Below are 23,119 nucleotides of genomic sequence, written 5' to 3' on the forward strand. Positions count from 1 at the left end.
CATTATAACGTGGACCTCACTATAGTCTGTAGACATTGCAGCCTTGATGGCACAGGTAATATACTTGCTATTTCAAAGTAAATTGGATGTACTTTAAACAATTGATTTAATATGAATATAATAAATGTTATGCAATTCAACAAGCATTCCAATAAAAATATTGATGATTCACACAATGAAGGAGACATTTCGAGAAACCTTTTATAGTTCACTCCCAATAAAGCAATTTCAACTTAGCAATTGTTGTTGCGTTCAGATAAACAACGGTGAGAAGTAGACTTATAGTTATGATTTTGTGAAAATATTATTTTTGTGAGTGATGTGTACCTTTCTTTTTATCTACTTAGTCTAAACTCTAAACTGAAACATAACCTCAAATTTTATTAAATTGAAAAAATAAGCGATTTAAAATTTACATTTTTCAATCAAGATATGGAATTGATACGCAGAGGTATGTGGTTTCTTCACTCCTTGTAGCTAGTTTTATTTTGTTTAATATTTTTTATATATTTTGTGATACTGCACTCTCACTGCGATAATATAACAACAAGCAGTACCCATGGTTATCTATAAATTGGATATTGGATATAACCAATTAAAAGTTTAGACAGATCTTTTATAAAATATTAATAAGTTATTCCCCCCAAAAGCAAAAATTTGATCATGTTTTCAATTACTCTATATATTAGGAAGCTAAATGTGTCTTTGGGTTAGAGCTGGTGATTTGCAGTTTGCGGTCTGCACCGGTGTAATAATGCCAATTGACCTAGCTGGTTCAGATATGGTGTCAAGAGTTTTCAGGGCCTCTGACATGACTTAACGACTGATTTTAAGCAATTGGGACTGATATTGAACGTGTCCATCCGAAACACAGGAGTGGTCCGAGAAAAATGCATATAAGCCCAAACTTTTGGTTAATAAAACCTTCGTCTTAACCATGGGTTAAAGTATAATAATACTATTTAACTTATAGTCCAGTCGATAAGTGCCAATAAAAAAGACCGATAGCAATAGCGGAACAAATTGGGAACAAGCCATTCTTTTCCTCGTCGAGAACTTTTTTCACTTCAAGAACTTTTTACGGGTTAGGCATTACTGCCTATTCCAAACCTCCATGCCACTAAAATCAACCAACTCTTCTTCCAAATGGCTGATATAGTAGGGCCTGTCTGGGAATCCGGTCATCACTTATCCTATCAACGTGCTCCAATCAGTCGCTTCTTTTTCCATTTAGTTTATCTTTTATGGCAAAAATGTTGAGCTGAGTCCGTCTATTTTTTTGCTTCAACGATCTTTTCTACTTCATCTATATGTTCTACGGAGGAACCTAATCTGTTACCTAGCTCCGCAGTGCAGGATGGTTGCTTGGCTGACTCAGACTACGTGCAAAGACAGAAAATAATAACAGCGTTGCTGGGAATGCGAACAACCGCAGTGTCTTATTCACCCAGAAATGGTCGGCATGGCTCCGACTAGCGGACACACGAAAAATCAGTCCAGTCGGTTATTTGATCCCTCTAGCCAGGCTCAAACAAGTAACCAAAACAAATAACAATGGAGTGGCGGTCTCATTCGCGTTCATCAGCTGTTTTCTTTCTCACTATTTATTGTGCAACCGTTAACAGTCATCCTGCAATGGGACCGAAACACTTCCAGTTTAGACACCCATCTCAAATGGCAACAACGCCAAGCTGTGAAAAACCATCATACCACTGCGGCACTAGGTTTATGGTTGCAACCTGCTCTCATCACGGTTGGAAAAACCCATGTTTTGCTTCCATACAATACTGTAAGTGCTGCAATCGTTCTGTAGAATGTAATTCTGGAGATTCCTTGGATTTACTATTTGAAATATTCCTTAGATTTTGATGAATCGTTCCACATATATTTTAAAACTTATGTATCTTGTTGTCCGCATGTTTATCATGAATTTCCCTACACCTTTTGCAGCAGTTCTAGTGTTGTGTGTGAAATCTCCATTTTTGCAACAATATACCAATTGACAAAGGAATTTAGCGGGAATGTTTCAAACAAAATTTTTGACATTGCAGCTTTGTTGAGACTAGTTAGGAGAAGACGACCATATCAAAAGTCTCCATCCCTAACTCATGTGCTAAGGGGATGAGGGTGGTTTAAAAGTTGAATTTTTCAGCGTTTTGCTCCCACGCTCATATCTCGAGAACAATGCGTTAAACCGATATAACCAACCATTCAAAAATGAAGCTTGATAAATTCTCTACACTTTTTGTTCAGTGTAATTTTGTGATATTCTCAACAGTTCCCAAGATATTCGCTCTTGAAGGTATGTTCTATAAGCTCATAATCAGCATGAATTTTTCATATCGATTTTTAAAAAGTTATAAGAGCATTAATTGGAAAAAATTGATGACAAACGTGTTTTTTTTTCAAAAATGACACACCTCCAAGAGCGGACATCTTAAAAACTAGAGAAGATAAGAAAAATTTGTGAGATAAATATTGTAGGAAATTATGTAAGCTTCTATTTCGTCTATAACAGCTATAAATGTCCGTAAGATACTTAGTTTACGAGTTATATGCGAGAAACAAAAAAATGGTACCTTTGAACTACCCTCACCCCCTTAGCACAGTGGGTAGGGGTGGGGACTTTTGATATGTTTACCTCCTTACTACCCTTAAAAAAAACTTCGGGGTCAAAAATTGTCTTCCAAACATTTCCCTCTATACCCTTTTTTGAGCATTCATTGCCTGGACTTTAGATATTGTATTTTGTAAAAGAAGAAATAAATCAATTTGAATGTTTTAGGAAATTTTGTAAGCTTTATTGCTGTACATACAAGTCATGTCCGTAAGACGCATAGTTTTAGATTCATATGCGATAAACCAAAAATTGGTACCTTTAAACCTCTCCCTCACCACTTAGCACACGTGGTAGGGGTGGGGACTTTTGATATGTGTCTCCTTACGGCCCTTAACAGAGTCTTCAAAACATTTTCTTCCATAACCCCTTCGTGGACTATATTAGATTAGTAAAGAGCGGTATTCCATGCACCAAAAGATCGTGCATAGCGCATATAAAATGAACTTGTAATATTGTAAGACGTTTAAAAAAGTCCAAGTTTATATTTTAGTTGGTGAAAAGTCCGAGAACGGCCTAATATCTCTTACACAAAGGTAATTTGATGGTGGGTGTGATTGGGGATCCTACTCAAATTGAATAAACTACGTACGTTACTATGACGTTGAAAATCTGGTCCGCCATCTTGGATCCGCCATAAATTGAATGCAACTTTATTTTTTCAAATAGGAAAGTGGTCATGCGATGCATGATTACGATATGGAATTTCAAGAGAAAAAGAATGGCGAAAACCACATATCGATATCTCAAACCGTTTCGAAGATATTCACATTATTAGGCCATTATTAGGCGATGGGTTGGTGGTCTACATCGATGAAGGACTTCCAGTCACTTGCAATGAACTGGTACTGGGCGGTCTGGCCACCTGTCTCTCTCTCACATTTACCTGGGCGGGGGCGGCATGCGAAATTCTAGCTGTCTACCGCAGCCCCAGCACTAATCTAACTACATTCATAAACGCGTTAAACGTATATTGCAATGAACAATCGCCAGGTGTCGTCCGAATTCTGGCAGGTGATTTCAATTGCGATACGCTGAATGTTGCCCCTGGCTCTGTTGAGGAGCATTATATCGATATTTTGAGTGACGCAGGATTTGTGCCCTGTATTGACAAGGTTACACGGCCGGCCAGCGGAACCTGTATTGACCACTTTTTTGTCAAGCTTCCGCGTTTCTTCAATGCATCTTCTGTTATTCTGCAGTCCTCGGTTACCGATCACTATGCTATTTGCTTGAATATATTATCGACAAAAACTCATAAGCCGCCTAATACAGATAGAGTCATTATTAAAACAGACTGGAAAAAGGTGAGGAACACACTTTCTAGTCACAATTGGAATAGAGTCATTGAACAAACCAACGTTGACAATGCAACAGATATTTTCATTGAATCGGTACAAAACATAATTGCCGAAAAATCACATGAAGTAAAAGTTTCATCTAGAAATACTCAACTCAAACCATGGATAACTGCTGGACTAGTAAATTCTATTCGACATCGTGATAAACTCAGAAAAAAACTCAATAGACAACCATTTAACTATCTCCTTAGAAATGAGTTTACTCAATATAGAAGTATGCTACATTCAGCAATCAAGCGAGCCAAGTATAACTATTACAAAAACAAAGTTGAAGAAGCGACTGGTAACCCTAGAAAATTTTGGTCGGTTATAAACGAAATCTCAGGTCGTATAGATAATAGTAAATCATTCTCCGTTAGTGCATTCTCCCGCCCTGGTGAAGTCATCGACTCTCAAAAAACTTAAGAAATTGCCAACCAATTTAATCAATATTTTGCCAAAGTTGGGACAAACCTAGCAAATTCTATAATAACCCAGGATGCACCAGTAGTGAGAGATGATGAACATGCTGCGGACTCTGAATTTCAACTGCAACCGGTCTCAAGGCAGGAATTGGAGGAGGTAGTGAAGAGTTTGAAAGGGCGATCAGCTCCAGGTTGTGATGGAATCCCTACTAGAGTGATTAAAAACAATATTGACATATTAATACATCCTATCCTACATATAGTCAATTTAAGCATTCTGGTTGGACACTTTCCTTGCGCTCTCAAAACAGCCAGAGTAATACCTATTTATAAATCAGGCCCCAAAGGCATATTCTCCAATTACAGACCTATTTCTTTGTTGGCAACATTATCTAAAATAATCGAAAAGTGTATAAAAATACAACTGACTAAGTATTTAAACGAGTACAATCTCATCTCCAACTCACAGTATGGTTTTCAAAAGTCCAAAAATACATCTGATACTCTTTTCAATATGTCTAGGGCTATCTCAAGTAGTATTAAATCAAGAAGAAAAGTACTGATAACCTTTTTGGACTTGGCAAAAGCCTTTGATACAGTTGACAGGAGAATTTTAATAAAAAAACTTGAATCATTGGGGATAAAAAATATCTCTCTCCGATGGTTTAAGAGTTACTTTCACAATCGACAGCAATCAGTTTGCATAAATGGTGAAAATAGTGATAAAGAGAATGTTGAGTATGGGGTAGTCCAGGGAAGCACCCTTGGGCCACTGCTATTCCTAATCTATATCAACAATCTGTCAAAATTAGTAGTTGAAGGTGAGTTGTATCTGTTTGCTGATGACACAGCACTAGTGTCTACTGGGAGCACTTGGGAGGAGGCCTACATGAGTGCTTCAATTGATTTGTCAAAAATAAAGAACTGGTTTGATCACAATAGCCTTACAGTAAATGTGGAAAAAACGAAGTTTATGCCAATAGTTACAAGAAATCAAGCTGATCCAGGCTCTCTAATACTAACGATGCATTCTTGTAATAATCCCAGGTCTGCTGGATGTAATTGTAGTATGATTGAGCGCGTTGATCATTACAAATATCTGGGCGTTGTCTTGGATTCCAAGATGAGTTGGGTACAACATGTCCAGTGTGCTAAGAATAGGCTCAGAAAGCTGCTTCACGCATTTTCAGAGCTTAGTAATGTTCTGAGTGTGGATCAGTGCAAAGTAGTTTACTTTGCCTATGTCCAATCTATAATACTATATGGAATTCTAGCTTGGGGAGGGGCTTCCTCCTCAGTCATTGAGCCTCTCGCAGTCACCCAAAGATCAATTATAAAAACAATTTTAAAGAGAGACTTTAGATACCCAACAAGACAATTGTTTATCGAATTTCCCGTACTGAATGTTAGACAACTTTTTATTAAATCCTTGTTGATCCACATAAAAAAATACAAAACTGAACTTCTGGAGAAACAGTTAACCATAGCTACTCAACTCGCCACAGATCCAATTACAGCTTTGAGATACCTCAGCTGACTCACGGCTCTGAATTGACAAATCCTTCATACCTGGCCCATGTCTTGTACAGAAATGTGCCAGGGGTGATTAGGGAAGCAGAGGCATTTAGTTTGGTAGTGTTTAGGAAGAGGGTGGACAGGTGGCTGTACCAGATTGGTTGGGAAGCTTCAGAAGAACTACTCCAATCTCGTTATGCTTGGTGACCAACACGACTTCAAGGTTTCCAGACAATTGATTGGTATTTATTTTATCATTGATATAACCGATTTGACTGTTTTGCCTTTCTGGTTTATGCTTTTTTTTCATTCTCTCTTCTGAGAATTTCTGGAATCCCTGCCACTGCGGTCTTCAAAAAAATATTGTTATTTCTTCTTTATTTATTCTTTTATCAATCAAGGTATTAAGTATACTTATTCCTACATACTCATTCTTAAATATACATCAGCACATATATTATCTATTTTATAATCAGAATATTAATAATACATCCATAATATAAGTGTATTCTCTATTATTTACTTCTATGAGCAGATTAAGCTTATTATGTATAAAGTGGAACTCCCCCCCTACACACAGATGGATAGTCTAGTAGGGGGATTCCAAAATATGTTGTATATTGTATTTCTTATTCGTGTATTATGTTTTTGGAAATAAACTGAATTGAAAATTGAATTGAATTGAATTAATCAATACCACTTATGTATTTCATTTCCGATTTGCATTGTATTGATTAATAATTCGAATATCTTCCAAACTGTTCGAGATATCAATGTGCGATTTTCACCATTCAGCTTTTCTTAAAATTCCGTATCGAAATCATGTATCGCATGACCACCTTCCTATTTGAAAAAATTAAGTTACATTCAAAATGGCGGATCCAAGATGGCGGACCAGATTTGTAAAGTCATAGTAAAGTAGTATTTCAATTTGAGAAGGATCCCCATCCACACCCACCATCAAATTACCTTTGTGTATAGATATTAAGGCTGTGCAAAGGCTAAAAATAAACTTACTACTCGTGATATTTTTCAAAGTTTTTCGATTTGTATATCATCAAGCTATCAAAATGAAAAAGTTTTCTCAGGAAAACATTTTTTTCCTGATCATTACTTTTTGAGATATGAGCGCCTGAAGTTTGAATTTTTTGGGACAGAACATTTCAAATTCAGTAAGAGATAAATCCATGAGATTTAGAGGATGGATTCTTCATGGTATTGTTCATCTAGTAAAACAAAAAAATTCTAAAAATATTAATTTTTCAGATCCAGATTCAGATCAGATTCAGTTTACCAAAAATAACTCAACTAAAAGTTATTTTTGGCTATTTTTAATAAATTGAATAACTATCTTAAAAATTTATATTTTCAAAAAAAAATTGTTTTACTAGGGGAACAATACCATAAAGAAACTATCCTCTGAATCTCATGGATTTATTTCTTACCGAATTTGAAATGTTCTGTCCCAAACATTCAAACTTTAGGCGCTCATATCTCAAAAAGTAATGAACGAAAAGAAAATGTTTTCCTGAGAAAACTTTTTCATTTTGATAGCTTGATGATAAACAAATCGAAAAACTTTGAAAAATATTGCGAGTAGAAAGTTTATTTTAAGCCTTTGCACAGCCTTAAGCCGTTCTCGGACTTTTTCTCTCCTTTTTGCTAGTACACCTTTTCGGCGAGTACATTTTATTTTTGCCTTTTTATTATATTTCAATTGGTATATCAGTAATATCTAAAGTTGAACTAGGGTTCAGTTTCTAGTTAAATACAAGGTCACTCTTAGGTTAGGGGTGACTTTGTCTCAATATAAAAATTATGATATTATGCAGGATATGATGACAATACAATGCAAAATATGATAAATTTTATTGGCATTATTCATTTTAAAGGTTATCAATTGGTTTCACTTTGTCTAACTCTCAACTGAACTTATTTATTCATTTATCTATTCATATGCAAATACAATTCAGGTAAAAACAACAGGCATTTGCCCAAAACTGCTTCAAACCTTAATTTAGAACACACAGTCTAAAGGTTATGCTACTTACGTAACTTAAATGATAATATTATTCGTACACAATTTTGAGTCCAAAAAATTTATCTACTACAATTTTGAATTTATCAGATTGATCAATTTCCAAATACAAATCTAAACAAAACTCTTCCTTCACAATTGCAAAAAATATTGAAATTTTCACTTAAATCCACAAACTCATATAAACATCAAAACTTGAATCCATATTTTTTCCAAAATGAGACAAAGTCACCCCAGCCCAGTCACCACCCAGTGGTTGACATCGTCTCTTGTTTTCAAAAAAATATATCCTTATTAAAGTGAAAAATATCAACTTTTTATAATGAAAAATACTCTTTTGATATTTCAGAATACAATAAAAAATATCGCAAGAGATTTGTATCAACTTTAGAATTGATTGCAAGCTATTTAAAATGTTGAAAACCCAAAATTGGGACAAAATTTCCCCGTTTTAGCCCCCTGTGGGTTGGGGGAGCTTTGAGTCGAACATCGTACTCAAGAATGTGTTGAAAACCAGAATTCACCCACAGTATCCATGCTCGTATTAGGCGACTAAAATGGACCTCAAGGCAACTCCATAAGTTGCCTTGCCTTCAAACCCACGGGATCTGCCCTATCAGGGCAGTTTCGGAGGGGCAAAAAGAAAAACCCAAGAGACCAGAGATGGGTGAAACTCCAGGCACAAATGTGGGTCAAGAGGCTGAGTCGATGGTGGCCGGGGGCCCTAGAGGCAGTTTGGCATCCCCTCTCTCAGCGGAAGGACCTACAAAAAGGCCAGGAGTGGAACTCACGTAGGTCACGAGTGTGTGAGTGGAGAGGCCAAAACTCACCACTGCTCAAAGAAGGGCGGCCATTTAGGCAAAACTTCTTGGGAGAGGTGAGGCTTTTGACCCTGCGAAGTTTTGGAGGGGCAAAAAGAAAAAACCCAAGAGACCAGTGATGGGTGATAAACCAGGCACAAATGTGGGTCAAGAGGCTGAGTCAAGGAAGGGTGGCCGGGCGCCCTAGAGGCAACCTGGCCGCCCTTTCCTCAGCGGAAGGACCTACAAAGAAGGCCAGGAGTGGAACTCACGTAGGTCACGAGGACTAATCAGTCTGAAGAGACTGCCAAGCATATCACACTGGATTGCGACAAGGATTGCAACCAGGTGATGAATGGAATGTTAGTATAGGGGAAAACTCCTGGTTCTTGTAAAGGACATAGGTATTGGTTTGCCTAACTAACATACTACTTTGAACCTTTGGATCCTTGTATCCGTCCCTTCAAAAACAATAAACAATAAACATCCCCGTTTTAACGTATTTCAAAGTTTCATAACAGATTGATAACTGAATTAGGATGGTAAGGTGTGAGAACTTTTGCATTTCTGTATTGCTTTCTCATTTTTGAATCTAATATCTCAGATTAGAAACCGTTTGTTGAGCATTACTGAGCATTTATAGTTCCTACTCTTTCACTCTGCTATTCCCTGAGGCACCTCACAAAATCCATTATGTTTTTCTTTTATAATGTCAGTATAAGCTCTGCAACTGTCATGTTAATGATTTAGGCGTGATAGTAGTCATTTTGTCTGAGGTTATTTCTGTATTAAAAAAATATTTTCAGAAAAAAGAGGATACTCAAAAGAAGTTATGATCCACACTTTCATTCATCTTTAATCAATATTTGTAGCGGGATATACCGGGTGAGCATAAATCATTGAACACGTGCATTTAATTGATGAATAAAAAAATAACGAATAGTAATAGCGCGTCTATTTTTGTGGCAAACATTGGTGTAGCTGCTATAATTTGTGATGACCTTCATTGAAACTCAGTCGACTCATTGGTGAGGGTGACATTGTTGAAATGTGCTGGCAGGTCTACCGTATCCGAGGAAGTTGTCGATCGAGTAAGGAAAGCATTTCTGAGAAGCCCAAGTAAATCGACTCTTCGTGCGAGCTTAGAACTTGTTATACCGCAGTCGACAATTGTGAAATTACAATTTAAAATTTAAATTGTAGCTTAACATTACAAAAGACGTTAAACCACGCCGGTACAATTTTGCTGTCGAATTTCTGAATAAAGTTGAAGAAGATGATGATTTTTTTAAAAGAATAGTTATCTTCTCTGTCGAAGCACCTTTCATGTAAACGGTGGCGTTAACAGTCATAATTATCGGATTTGGGGTAGCGAAAACCCTCATGTTGTTTAAGAGGTTGAACGTGGTGGCCCCAAGGTTGCTGTTTGGTGTGCGTTGACTTCATATTGCGTTCTTCGCCGAGCCTATCGTGACTACTGCTTCGTATTTTGACATGCTAGAAGACTATGCAGTACCACGAATCGAATATCGACACAAATGTTTACTACCAACAAGATTGGCGCTACCTACCTCCACATTGGGATCTACATGCTCGAAATTAGGTTAATGGACGATCTCATGTCAAGTCAACGTCCAGTCAAATGGTCGTTTTTCAGGAAACAGCCCCGAAAGAATTTTTCTCGACGATTATATATGTATTTTGGGGCGCTGAATTCGAATCTGAAATTTGCTGACACGCCAGAGGGCGGTTTCACCCCCAAAACCCCCAAAATTTCGGACTTTTTTCAATTTTCCCATTTTTTCTCGTGAACCTTGAGTTTCTCAAGATAAATCATTCTGGACAAAATTAAAGAGAATAAGATTTCCAATAAATTGAGTGGTCGCGCAGGATTCCACCATCCTTGGTTCCGGAGCTACGAATTTTCAAAAAAGGGGTATTCTTTAAGGGGTTTTCAAAATTATGCAAACCTACCACTTCTACCCTATACAACATGGATATTTTTCTAGTATAGATAAAAAACCACACATCACGTGACAGAACAATTCATTATGAACAGGATTCCTTAGAAATTTTCGAATTTAGTAGTGGGGGGAGGGGGATATACCCAAAAATAGAAAATCATGTCCTACAGCCAAAATACAAATTTTTCATTATAATACCTTTTCAAGGCCTTCCTAAAAAAATACATTTTTCGGCTGAAATCATCTCACGAGGGCTATTTTCTATGAGAATCACCCGTTAGAAACATTTAATTTCAGTATTTCCTAGTGGGGGGTACGTCATAAGGATACGTCAAGGATCAAAACTTTAAACACTTATAACTTTTGACAGAATGATCAGATCTCCTCGTACTACAGCTCATTCTTCTCAGCTCGTCAAGGCGGTTCAAAATCATGTATCATAATTGAAATTTGATAAGAAAATAGAAAAATCCACTTTTAGTGTATTTTAGCTCCTATTTAAATACACCGAAAATTGGCCAATTTCTATATTCAAAACTGTGTAGCCTACTCTCGGCAACCCAAAATGATAAAAAATGGTACTTGGAACAGAATCTCCTCTTTCATGTGAGGTAAATGAATTTTGTAAAAATATAATCTTGAGGTAAGATACGTTTGATTCAAAAAATCAAGAAATTTGCGATATTTTCCTCATTTTTACAGTCTCGACAGTTTTTCGATAATAAACAGTCATGCAATATGGGTTTAAGGCAACGTAGCTTATAGAACATGTAATTCTTTTTCATTTGAGACCAATCGCAAGTTTCTATCATGTATCTTACTCGTTTTAGAGACTCTTGAATAACAGTAAAATCGCAGAAAAAATGAGAAAATGAAAATTATCATTTTTTCAATTAGCTGTAACTTTTGAACGGTACTGAAATCAGGAAAACGATTCATGGGAGCGGAAAGAGGAGAAAATTCTCTACAACCTTGACTACTTTTTCGATTTTTTAACTGAAGTGTTTCACAAGATACGCAACTTTGAATATGCGAAAAAAAATTTATACGTTAATCATTTCCATCGTAAAATCATTTCCATACGTTAATCATTTTTTTACGTTAATCATTTTTATACGTTAATTTTATTACGTTAATCGTTATAGTTATATCAACTATAAGCAAATTTCAGATTCGAATTCAGCGCCCCAAAATACATATAAAACCGTCGAGAAAAATTCTTTCGGGACTGTTTCCTGAAAAACGACCATTTGACTAGACTAAATGTTAAGGTGCGTACAGACTTTCGCTCTGCTCCGCAACCGAACGTCACTCGAGCAGATCGATTGATGATCGACCGGGGAGCAAGAGTGGAACGCGAGAAGAGCTAACATCTCTCCTAAAGTTCATGATCGGTGCGACTGCAGAGCGGTGGAGGAGCGACTGCGGAGCGATGGAGGAACGAGGGCGGAGCGTGCGCGGTGCGGGTTGGAGGCGCGTATATCTGTACGCAGCTTTAGATTTGCCGCGATGGACTGATTCCCTGTCTGTCTTGTTGGTGATTGCTAACTGAAGGCCATGCTTCCTCATCCAGAATCCTACTCGAAGCAAAGCTTGGTTCATCCGGATCATCCGCTATCTATTGGCTACTTGCTATCATATATCTTTTATCTACATCATCTGCACAGCCTATCCGGAAGGTGTCTCGTGATTTGTAGAAGTACAGAAAGTTGATAATTATTATTATCATTCATTAGTCGTACGTGTTTTGTCTTGTAGGAGGATAAGATAATTGAAGTTTCAATGCCTTTGATTACTTGAAGTTGATCATTTTTAGAAATAGCATACTCATGTTGTTGCTTGTACAGGTTCTTCCAATTTTTCAAATGATATACAGTGCGGTACTTCCTTCCTAAAGAAAACGTTCTTAGATAATACCCTGTCTTGGCAGCAACATAAAGAGCACCTATGTAAGAAACACTCATCAGCAACCTATGTCTGTCATCTATACGATTCTAAATATTGGTGACGAAAAGTCAGCACTAGTATACTATTTGAAGGAAACACCTGGGAGGAAGTTTTTAATCTGGCACAGGAAGAATAATTGATGAAAGTCGATAAATGGTTAAGAGAAAATTTGCTTACAGTAAATGCAACAAAAACGAAATTTTTAGCCTTTTCTCTGACAGAACGGACGAGACCACCGGATTCTTCAATAATCCTGCATCACTGTGGAAGCACCAACAACCCGTGTGATTGCCCTTCAATTCAACAAGTCAATGAAATAAAATATTTAGGAACAATAGTGGACAACAAATTCAAATGGGACAAGCACATTAATCTATCAATTACCCGGATCAGGAAGCTTCTCTACAAATTCTATCAACTCCGTAAAATCCTCAACTATGAGACATTAAAAACTGTTTATTTTTCTTTAGTGCAATCAATTTTAAGATACGTCATAATTATCTGGGGAGCTACGAATTTTATACATGTTGAACCTCTCTATAAACTTCAAAAACGAATACTAAAAATAATAGGCTTCAAGGAGAATCAATTCCCCACGAACATTCTTTTCAAGGACAGTAAAGTACTGAGTGTAAGACAACTCTACATCCAGGCTATCATCACGCGAATGAGGAGAAACAACGAACACATAAGACTGGCAGATCATAACCATCAAACAAGGCAGAGAAACACGCATTCAATAGTACCAAGGATGAACACTACATTTGGGCAAAGAAACTACATATATTTGGGACCAAAAATTTACAATTCAATACCAATTTACATTAGGGCAGAATTCAATAGACACAGGTTCAAGAAAAGTTTATTCTCCTACAGTTACCTTGAAAAGTGACCATTTCTGCACTGATTACAGAACGCAAAGAATCACTTTCCCCTCTAGTGCGCAAATTATTACTTTGCGTATTATCTTGCAGCCATCCCAATCAGCTGTTGACATTGTTGGCGAATATTTTGAATGCAAATTTGTTCTATCTATATTTTCCTGATTTTCAAATAAATAATAATGAGAACCCATTAAATTATATATTTTAATTATTTAAATTATTGATTATTTCAAATAATACTTTTTTCATTTATAAATATTGGTTGAAAAATTATTTAGAAATTTAGATTCACTCAAAATTATTCAAATTTTCAAATTATTTGGATCAATTTTATTTTTAAATTTATTAAATTATCGATAATTAATTTCCAATTGGATTATCAAGTTTAAAATAAATTAAAGTTGTTGTTTATAACAAAATTATACAGACAAACATTTGATGGATTTCAGCCATCAATTTACTCATAATCAACCACTTTTCATATTCAATGGTAACTGTAGGAAAAATTTAATGTGAAATACGTGCGCAAAGTTCCTCTGCTGCACTCAAGAAACCATTCCGCCCTCGCCTACGGCTCGTGCGTAAACGTTTCTTTCGGTGCAGCAAACTGTCACTTTGCGCACTAGTTGCACAAATAACTATTTCCTGGTTGGTTGATATTGGGATGGAAAATTGTGAAAATTCAGTTAGACTGTAAATATTGAAACTATTTTTTCTTCATTCTTCTATTTACTGTTTTTCATTTTTCTATAATAACCTTTCTTATTATTATCCTTAGTAGAATATTAATATTTATCTACTAATTCCATAATTTTGTTTGTATTATAAATTTTTACTAATTTTATTATAAAAAACTTTAATCCTATATCAGTGAATGAAGTTTGTAAATAGTAATTATAACACGCAATAAGCAACTAATTACTTATACCCCAACACATATAATTTATAGTGGGGTGTATATTTATTCATTGAAGTTATCATTTATTCATTGTTGAAACACCGCTGATTTATGTAGTTGCATTACAATACTATATTATCAATATTCTAATGTTCCATTCAATCTTCATTGTAATTAATAAGTTTTCATAATATGTGAAATTTGTTGCATAATTAGCTGTTGTACTGTAATTAATTGTGGATTCGTGAATAGACCGGAATGTATTGTGACTTACTTGAATAAATAAATTTTGAATTTGAAAATGAAGTTACCAAAAAATGAAATAGCTGATTTTGAATAATATGTGTAAGATTCTTTATAATAATGATGATTTCTTAATTCAAGTAAGATTTTGTATAATATGATTTGTGATATGGGTAAGATATTAATAAATAATATAATAATCTTAATATAATATAGTATACCTTATTTGAGTTAAATCTAAAAAACGGCATTGCCGCCTAGGGGACATCAGTACAGGAAAGTATAGAATTAGTTCTGATACTACAAAAGAGGATATTAAGAGCTACACAAAGAGCTAACTACATTGAACACTGCAACCCCCTATTCAAGATATGAATATACTTACAGTAATACTATTATAATAATATATCCTGTATGTTATCATTCTGTAAACTCAAACTCAACCTGACGAGAAATGCACAGCTGTAGAACAAGAAATAGAAATTACATAAACCTCCCTCAACACAGAATGAAAAAGTATAGTGATCATCTTATTCAGGAGCACACCTCCACAACCTGCTCCCCATCAACTAAAAATCCACAGCGAGCAGAGTACATTTTTTAGCAACTTGAAGCAGCAGTTTTTGGTGGAAAGATCATACTACATTTTTGCTAAATTCATTGAGGAGCACACGCACACACCTTGGATAGAGATGCCTCTCTAAACATGACTATTGACGAATACTCTACTGAAAGGACTAAGACATTTCCCCTGTCAAATGACTTTGGAGAAGACTGGAGAAGTGTGATGTGCAATTGTTTTTTGTTTGTTTTTTTTTAAGAATGGGACATTGATCTGAATTCAATGAATATAAGAAATGAAAATTCAAAAAACATGTAATTTGGAAATAACTAAGGTAATTTGAATACAAAGCATGTATGAAATATAGGTACAATATATTTAAAAATATAAATATATTTTTCACTTTCATGTTACATTTTTCAACGATTTTTTATGATTTATTTAAGACTCATGGCTTTGAAACCCCTGATACTTTCATCAACTATTAACGCAATGCCTTATGTTTTTCCAAATCTCTATTGTATGAATACCGAATACCTCTCTTTTTCAGGTCAATCTTTAATTAACACATTCTGTCATGCGTTGGTTTTGAAAAATGTGCCTGTAGTTGATAATTCTTTAATGCAAGTGAGAAACTATGCTGCTCGAAGAGGTACACGCATGAAAGCTGACAAGAAGAAAGTTAAAGTTGAAGTAAAGAAGATTGGATTTATTCCTCACTCTTTGCGAAAAGAAAAAAGGTAATTAACCAAAACCTCATTTCTCTCACAAACTTATTCAAAGTATTCTATATTTAATTTCTCTCACAAGTTTTTCTCTGGTTTTCACAAGCTTTTTATTTTTAGAAAACCAACTCATATTGATGTTAGATTCCTCTTCATTCTTGTCATCATATTTCTGACAAACTTGAGGCTTTCAATAGCATGGTCTGTAGAGCGCTAACAATACCTATGAGCTATCATGATTTTGATATTGAGATTACTAAAATTGAACAGATAGCTGTCACAAATGGGTATGAAGAAATGATGGTAGACAGATTTATAAGTAAAATGAATAGAAAAATTTCAATTAATTCTAGCTTTGTAGGCTCAAACTGTGTGGAAAAGACTTGGGTAACAATCCCATATGTAGGCCTTGTATCTGATAAGATAGGTAGGGAATTGAAAAAGAATGGATTCCATGTTGCTTTCAGGACCAAACCGTTTTTAAATAGTCTATTTTGCTGTAGTAAAGACAACATTGATATTTGGGATAAAGTGGGGTGTACAAACTTAAATGTGGTAATTGTAATGCTTGTTATGTGGGTCAGACAGAAAGAAGTTTCAAAAGTAGAATTAAAGAACATAATCAGAGATTGGAATAAACAAAATGGGGAATCTAACTTTGCAGAACATTTGATAACAAATAATCAAAAGTTCACAGTTAATGAGAATGTTGAGTTTCTGCATATGTTAATAACAAAGGCATATCTTTGAAAATTCTAGAGGCTTTAGAAATAACAAGAGACAAGAGTAATTAAGGACAATTCCCAGTATAGCTTAAATGACCAGATTCAATACAACACTACGAATTTAGTTTTATCATAACATTGTTAGCATACATTAGGCCAGTGGTCGCCAAACAGTCGATCGCGAGCTACCGGTAGCTCGTGGGGTAGTTTTTGGTAGCTAACAGAAATGCTCGTGCAAAAGAATGTCGTCCAGTTTGAATATAAACACTTTCCCAGTCTGAATAAAATCAATGACAAGAAAAATTCTCCACAGCACCGCAGGAATAACCAAGAATACGTTACAATTTTTCAGACTTGAGACAACAGTTTGATCAACGATTTCAAGATTTTAAAAGCATATCAAATATGGTACAATTCATCATCTCTCTTTTGTATAGATCTATGCAGAAGATTTTGTAGCTTGTATTGTACAACATTTTGGTGGAGATCAGGCTTCAGTTGAAATGGAATTAGTGGATTTTCAAAATGATCTGTCTCTCAGATCACTTTCTAAAACTGGAAATATTTGGCCTCAAGTCCCCAAAGAAAAATATCCAAATATTATTCAAGTTGCATTGAGGTTGAAAGCTATGTTGAGCTCTAATTACTTGTGTGAAGCATCTTTTTCAAGTATGAAATTCATGAAAAATCGATATTGGAACAGACTGACTGATTAACATTTGGACAACTGCATCAGAATGGCGGCTACAACGTACACTCCAAACATCAAGAAAATGCTTGATGGCCAAAAAGAGTACGTTCCACTGCTCTCATTGAAATGTACATTCCAACTTTTGTTATACTTTTTGCTATGAGATAAGTAGATTCCAACACTAGAAATGTATCTTTATAGGCAATAAAAGATACTTTCTTCAGTCTAATATTTCTTGGTAGCTCACTAGAAGATTTATAAATGCGACCATTGTATTGGGCGATAGTTTTTCTATTTACATATTTTTTTTATTATCTTTTACTTGTTTTCTTGGTTTTTATTTTGTACGAAAAGTAATTTTTCTATCATGGTGAGTCTGTTGCTTAAACCGCCATTGTGTGACGTTTCTGTTATACCGTTAAGTGGGAGGAGACTGTCTAGCTGGGCCGATGGCAGGCGTTCATGCCCTTGACCAATAGCAGTACTCGCTTACTTGTATAAATTTTGCTGCTCTTGTATTTAGTTTTATCGTATCAGAGATTGACAATGGTGTAACAACCGAAACCGGTATTTCTAACTTTCAATAAAATCTGTCGTTTTGACAATTTCTTAGTATTTTTATTTAATACTATATTGAATAGTTTAAAAATGTATGATTACATCATTAGCAATTAAAAATGTTGAAATTAATTGCAGATTATAATACTGCCAGTTCGTTCTGAAGTAATTACATGAAAAGTTCAGTAGCCTATATTTACATAGTAGCTGGATGACTTACGGGATGACTTCAAACGAGCATCACATCATACAACTGTTTTATGCTTCGCGAACAGATAAATGAAAGGATCCTGAAATCCTCCTTACAGAATCATGGGTCATATTCAAATGATGTGGATGTTGGCTTGCAGATCATGTTCTCCTGATGAAAAACTAGAATACCCTGCAAGATGTTGTTCTTAGCATAGTGTGAGTGTGTGATCCCACGCCAACATGCAAGTTATTTAAATATGGGTTGTGACTCTGTGAGAAGCATTCCATTACTTTCTTATTTTGCATGTACACAAATTGTTTGAAATGATCTTTGTGTATCACTAAATTAATTCTATCTAGTAAATTGATCGTGTATTTGCATTTGAAAAGCGGGTGTATTCCATGAGTCTATAGCCCTATATGAATTACAAATATAGTTCAGTATTTTTTTAAATTCGTGAAAAGTACAATTTTTTTTATTTTTAGAGCAAGTTCAGGGAAGTTGGAATCGAAGCGCTTAAAGGAAGAGTGGAAGCATTTAACGACGGACAATGTTTACATTGGCAAGTATCATCCGTGGAGGATTTATAGCTTTGAAGAAGCGGTCCAGTGCCACCGAGAAACGCACCACCCGACTGTCTTCAACCGGCCCAACGCTCCACTACAGGTGTTCATGGAATTGGATATGAGAACACACAAGCCAGTAAGTTAGCATGATAACTTAACTCAGTAACTTTTTGTGGTTATGAGAACATATAAGCTAGAATGTCAGCATGGTAACACATTATTATGGTTGAGAGAACAAAATAAGCCAGTTTGTTAGCGTAATAACTGATTATGGCTGCTAAGATAACAAATAAGCCAGTATCAATCACAGTATATAACATTCAAATGTTAATAATCAAATGAGATCTGCTTGCTAACAAATATTACCAATTCTGGTTCGGTTGAAAATGGAAAAATCCAACAATAGATTTTTGAAAATACAGATTTTTTCCCCATGTAATAGTATTTGTATCACTAAAGAAGTGGGCTCATCCAAATTGGCATCTTTCCTGGAGTTCCAAGATATTTCCTTGAATAGTGGAAACATATTATAAAAAAATGATCAAGAAGTACCCTTAAATCTTCAATTTGATGATAATTTATTCTAGTGTAGTTTAGCATAGATGCACGGTAAACATATCATAGTATAGTAACATACTCGCATAATGCAAATACAGTACTTGAAAATGTTGGGATGCACAGTAGAAATATTCAGCATAACCTCTTGTATTGTTAATTTTTTTTGCTAATAAACTATTAATAAACGTTATAATGTCAGAGAAAATTATTTTTATATAGTTCAACGTGATGCTGCTTTAAGAAATTCAGAATTAATACTTCTAACCCTGCCTCTCTTTTCTGATCTATGACACTTTTCATTCTATAATTTTATTAATATATCCAATTAATTGTTGGATTAGATTGTTATATTGAGAATACTTTATGAGATATATTGTTATATTTAATGAATTGATATGGAATTCGATGTTGTACTCTGGTATAGAGAATAATTATAATTGTTTAAATTAGTGTTATATTTAAATATTGGAAAGTTTACAAATTCTCATTTCACTCTATTTTGAGTTAAGATTTCAATCGATTATGTCAGTAAATTTATTAGCTGCTGTCTATTGATAATTTTTATTGAATAGAAATGTCAGTTGATGTCATGAATTTTGTTCTGTTTCATTTTAGACTAAATTTGTTGAAAAATTCACAAGAACTGCTTTGGTGCCACATGGATTCAATCATGGTGTAGAGCGTTCAATTCTTGTGTTCTGCAAATCAAAAGAAGAAAGAGAGGCTGCTGAAAATGCTGGAGCCACACTCGTTGGAGGTGTCGAAATTATAAAAGACATTGAGGTATTCATTTTTCATTCTAAGTGAGAATCCATCTTTATTAAAATCGACTGATTACTTCTCCACTGCCATCATGCAATCAATATTCTCCTTGTCACAATCTGGTGTCTTAATACGCTATTCTCATCGTCCCTGCCACAGCTTCCCTTTTTTACATCAATGCGAACAAAAAATTGATGAGAAGAAGTAAAAGGCTTTATTGTTGTTCATCCATGATGGTGATTTTGATGGCTGATGGTTCATCTATGACCAAATATCATCCTTGAGGTTGATGGATATCATAGTTGGACACGATATGACTGTATTTTTATTCCTATCAGAAATGGCATAGTTATGTTTTCAATAAATTGGCGGTCACGTCTGATACATAACAGTCGTGAGGTCCGTTGACGGCTGAAATATATCTATCAGGTGAGGTGGAACTACATACTAATAAACGCCGTACGGATTATAAATAATCTATTAGTTTTAAAATCAATATTAGTAACTGCTCCATTGATTTGTTGCCATTAATATGAAATAACATTCATTCATAAATGCTACTTAAAGTTTAAGTTTTGAAGAATTTTTTTAAAGCATTTGCAATTAAGTGGCATCTCTAGGAAGGCTGTTCAAAAAGTGTAGTACTAGGTAAATTTAACTGATGAGATGGGGAACGGAGTAAAAAAGCATACTGGCTCACAAACATCGGTCTTCATAGCTCTACTCTCTCTCAATCGATGCGCTCTCTCACACATCAGTCTTTTCTTTCTAGAGAAAGAAGTTCATTACTTCAGTAGCACCACTATCGCAATTGACACGCGCACTCACTCTCACATCAGTCTTCTCTTCCTATAAAAGTCCATTATTATTATTATTATTTTACACTGCATTGTCTACTCATTCTGCGGCTGTTCTAACATGACTGATCTGCTTTTGAGTAGCCTGGCTATAGATGGTATTCTATTGCTTCAACAGTGTTATCAAAGAACACTTCATTTGACTAATTCTTCTAAATCGACATACAAGTTCATTAATATATGAGTGCACTATCTATATATATAAAAGTGAAATGGCACTCACTCACTCACTCACTCGCAGAACTAAAAATCTAGTCTACCGGACCAAAAAGGTAGGTATGTTCAGTTGGCCCTTTAGAGGCGCACTAAGAAATCTTTTGGCGATATTTTAACTCTAAGGGTGGTTTTTAAGGGTTTAAAGTTCGTCTTTTAGCATATGTATATTCTTCTTATTCCAATATCTTAAAATTATAATTGAAATGTCCATACCATATGTTAATATAGAACTATAATCTAGAGAGAGTACCTCTTGTACTAAACAGTTGTTCTGGTAACTAAATTAAAAATTTTGTCAGATTGGCATTAAGTTGAGTTGACTTTGTTAGGTTGACACCAAGTTGAAGATTGAAATGCATTTATCCAGGACCTCCTAAATACCAATTTATCCAGTACCTCCTAAATACCTATTTAGGAGGTCCAGATTTATCGCGAAAAAATTAATTGGATACTGCTAGTTCAATCAGAGCTATTCCTGGGAATATTATATTACTACTAGCCGTCAGGCTTGCTTCGCTCGCCATATCTGTCTAGCCAGTAGGCTCCGCCCCCTGGACCCCCGACTGGATTGTCCAAGAATGAGATCAGCAGGCTCGCTTCGCTCGCCTGCATTTTTCATTTGAGCATTTTTATCATATGTTAGGACGATCCAGTCGGGGGTACAGACTATCCGCTAAATGGATATGGCGAGCGAAGCGAGATATCTGTATTATATAGATACAGTAAGTGCTGAAGGCTGTTAATAAAATGGTTCATGCATAGACAAATAAAAATCATGATTCTTCATTCTTGAGATTTAAATATATTTATTTTGATTCTAGATAGGAATTAATTTTTCCAGTAATAATATTGTTTGGAGTACAGGATCAAATATTTCAATTTATTTATGTATATTATCAGGGAAAATCACAAACAAAAAATGATTCCAATAATATAATAAATCAAATCAAATTGGTTTTTATTATCCATGATAACATGAAACAGCTGTTATATAGCTAAGGTGAACGTTATATTTACGAGCTCAAAATTTAAGTGGTTTTATTCTTTACTAGCCGTAAGGCTCGCTTCGCTCGCCATATCCGTCTAGCCACGGGGCTCCGCCCCCATGACCCCCGACTGGATCGTCCAAGAATGAGATCAGCAGGCTCGCTTCGCTCGCCTGCATTTTTCATTTGAGCGTTTTTATCATATGTTAGGACAATCCAGTCGGGGGTCCAGACTAAACGTCTGGCTAAACGGATATGGCGAGCGAAGCGAGCCTGACGGCTAGTAATATAATATTCCCAGGATTCAAGTAGCAGTGCCTAATCTCTTTCTCTTTCTCTTTCTCCGCGATAAATGCATTTAAATCTTCAACTTGATGCCAACCTAACAAAGTCAACTCAACTTAATGCCAACCTGACAAAATTATTAATTTAGTTGCCAGTTAACAACTGTTTCGAAGAGGTACTCTATCTAGATTATAGTTCTATAGTAACATATGATATGGAAATTTCAATTATAATTAAGAGATTGGGAGAAGAAGAATATACATGCTAAAAGACAAACTTTAAACCCTTAAAAACAACCCTCAGAGTTAAAATATTGCCAAAAGATTTCTTAGTGCGCCTCTAAAGGGCCAACTGAACATACCCACCAAATTTGAACGTTTTTGGTCCGGTAGATTTTTAGTTCTGCGAGTGAGTGAGTGAGTGAGTGAGTGAGTGAGTGAGTGAGTCAGTCAGTAAGTCAGTGAGTGAGTGCCATTTCACTTTTATATATATATATATAGATTTTGTGAATTTAACGTTTTTTTTCATGTTTTTACAAAAGTTTTACTATCAATCTATCAAAATTGAAAATTGTTTGTTTTATTCTAATCTATACTCTCAGATTGTGATTTGGTGTAGAAAATTGAAATGGACATAACCTATGTATAATATTTGCACCAAAGACCTTAAAGATGCATAGACTCACATACAGCGCTAGTGTCGTACTTGGAATTGAAATCCGCCATTGAGGGGGCAACCCATAAGATTATTACATACCAATGCCA

The 23,119-nt window shown here is 35.2% G+C and overlaps 1 protein-coding gene across 1 annotated transcript in view; it reads left to right on the plus strand.

Annotated features, from left to right (window-relative positions):
• Window positions 1-280: 280 nt before the first annotated feature.
• Window positions 281-23,119, plus strand: part of LOC111054287 (50S ribosomal protein L1) — a 29,386-nt gene continuing 6,547 nt past the window's right edge. The window contains exons 1-4 of the mRNA XM_039420477.1: window positions 281-451; window positions 15,784-15,973; window positions 18,611-18,827; window positions 19,865-20,032. Of these exons, the coding sequence (XP_039276411.1) occupies window positions 433-451; window positions 15,784-15,973; window positions 18,611-18,827; window positions 19,865-20,032 (594 nt within the window). The 5' untranslated portion in view covers window positions 281-432. The remainder of the gene's footprint in view (window positions 452-15,783; window positions 15,974-18,610; window positions 18,828-19,864; window positions 20,033-23,119) is intronic.

Source organism: Nilaparvata lugens, chromosome 1 (assembly GCF_014356525.2).
Source record: "Nilaparvata lugens isolate BPH chromosome 1, ASM1435652v1, whole genome shotgun sequence".
Lineage (NCBI taxonomy): Eukaryota > Metazoa > Arthropoda > Insecta > Hemiptera > Delphacidae > Nilaparvata > Nilaparvata lugens.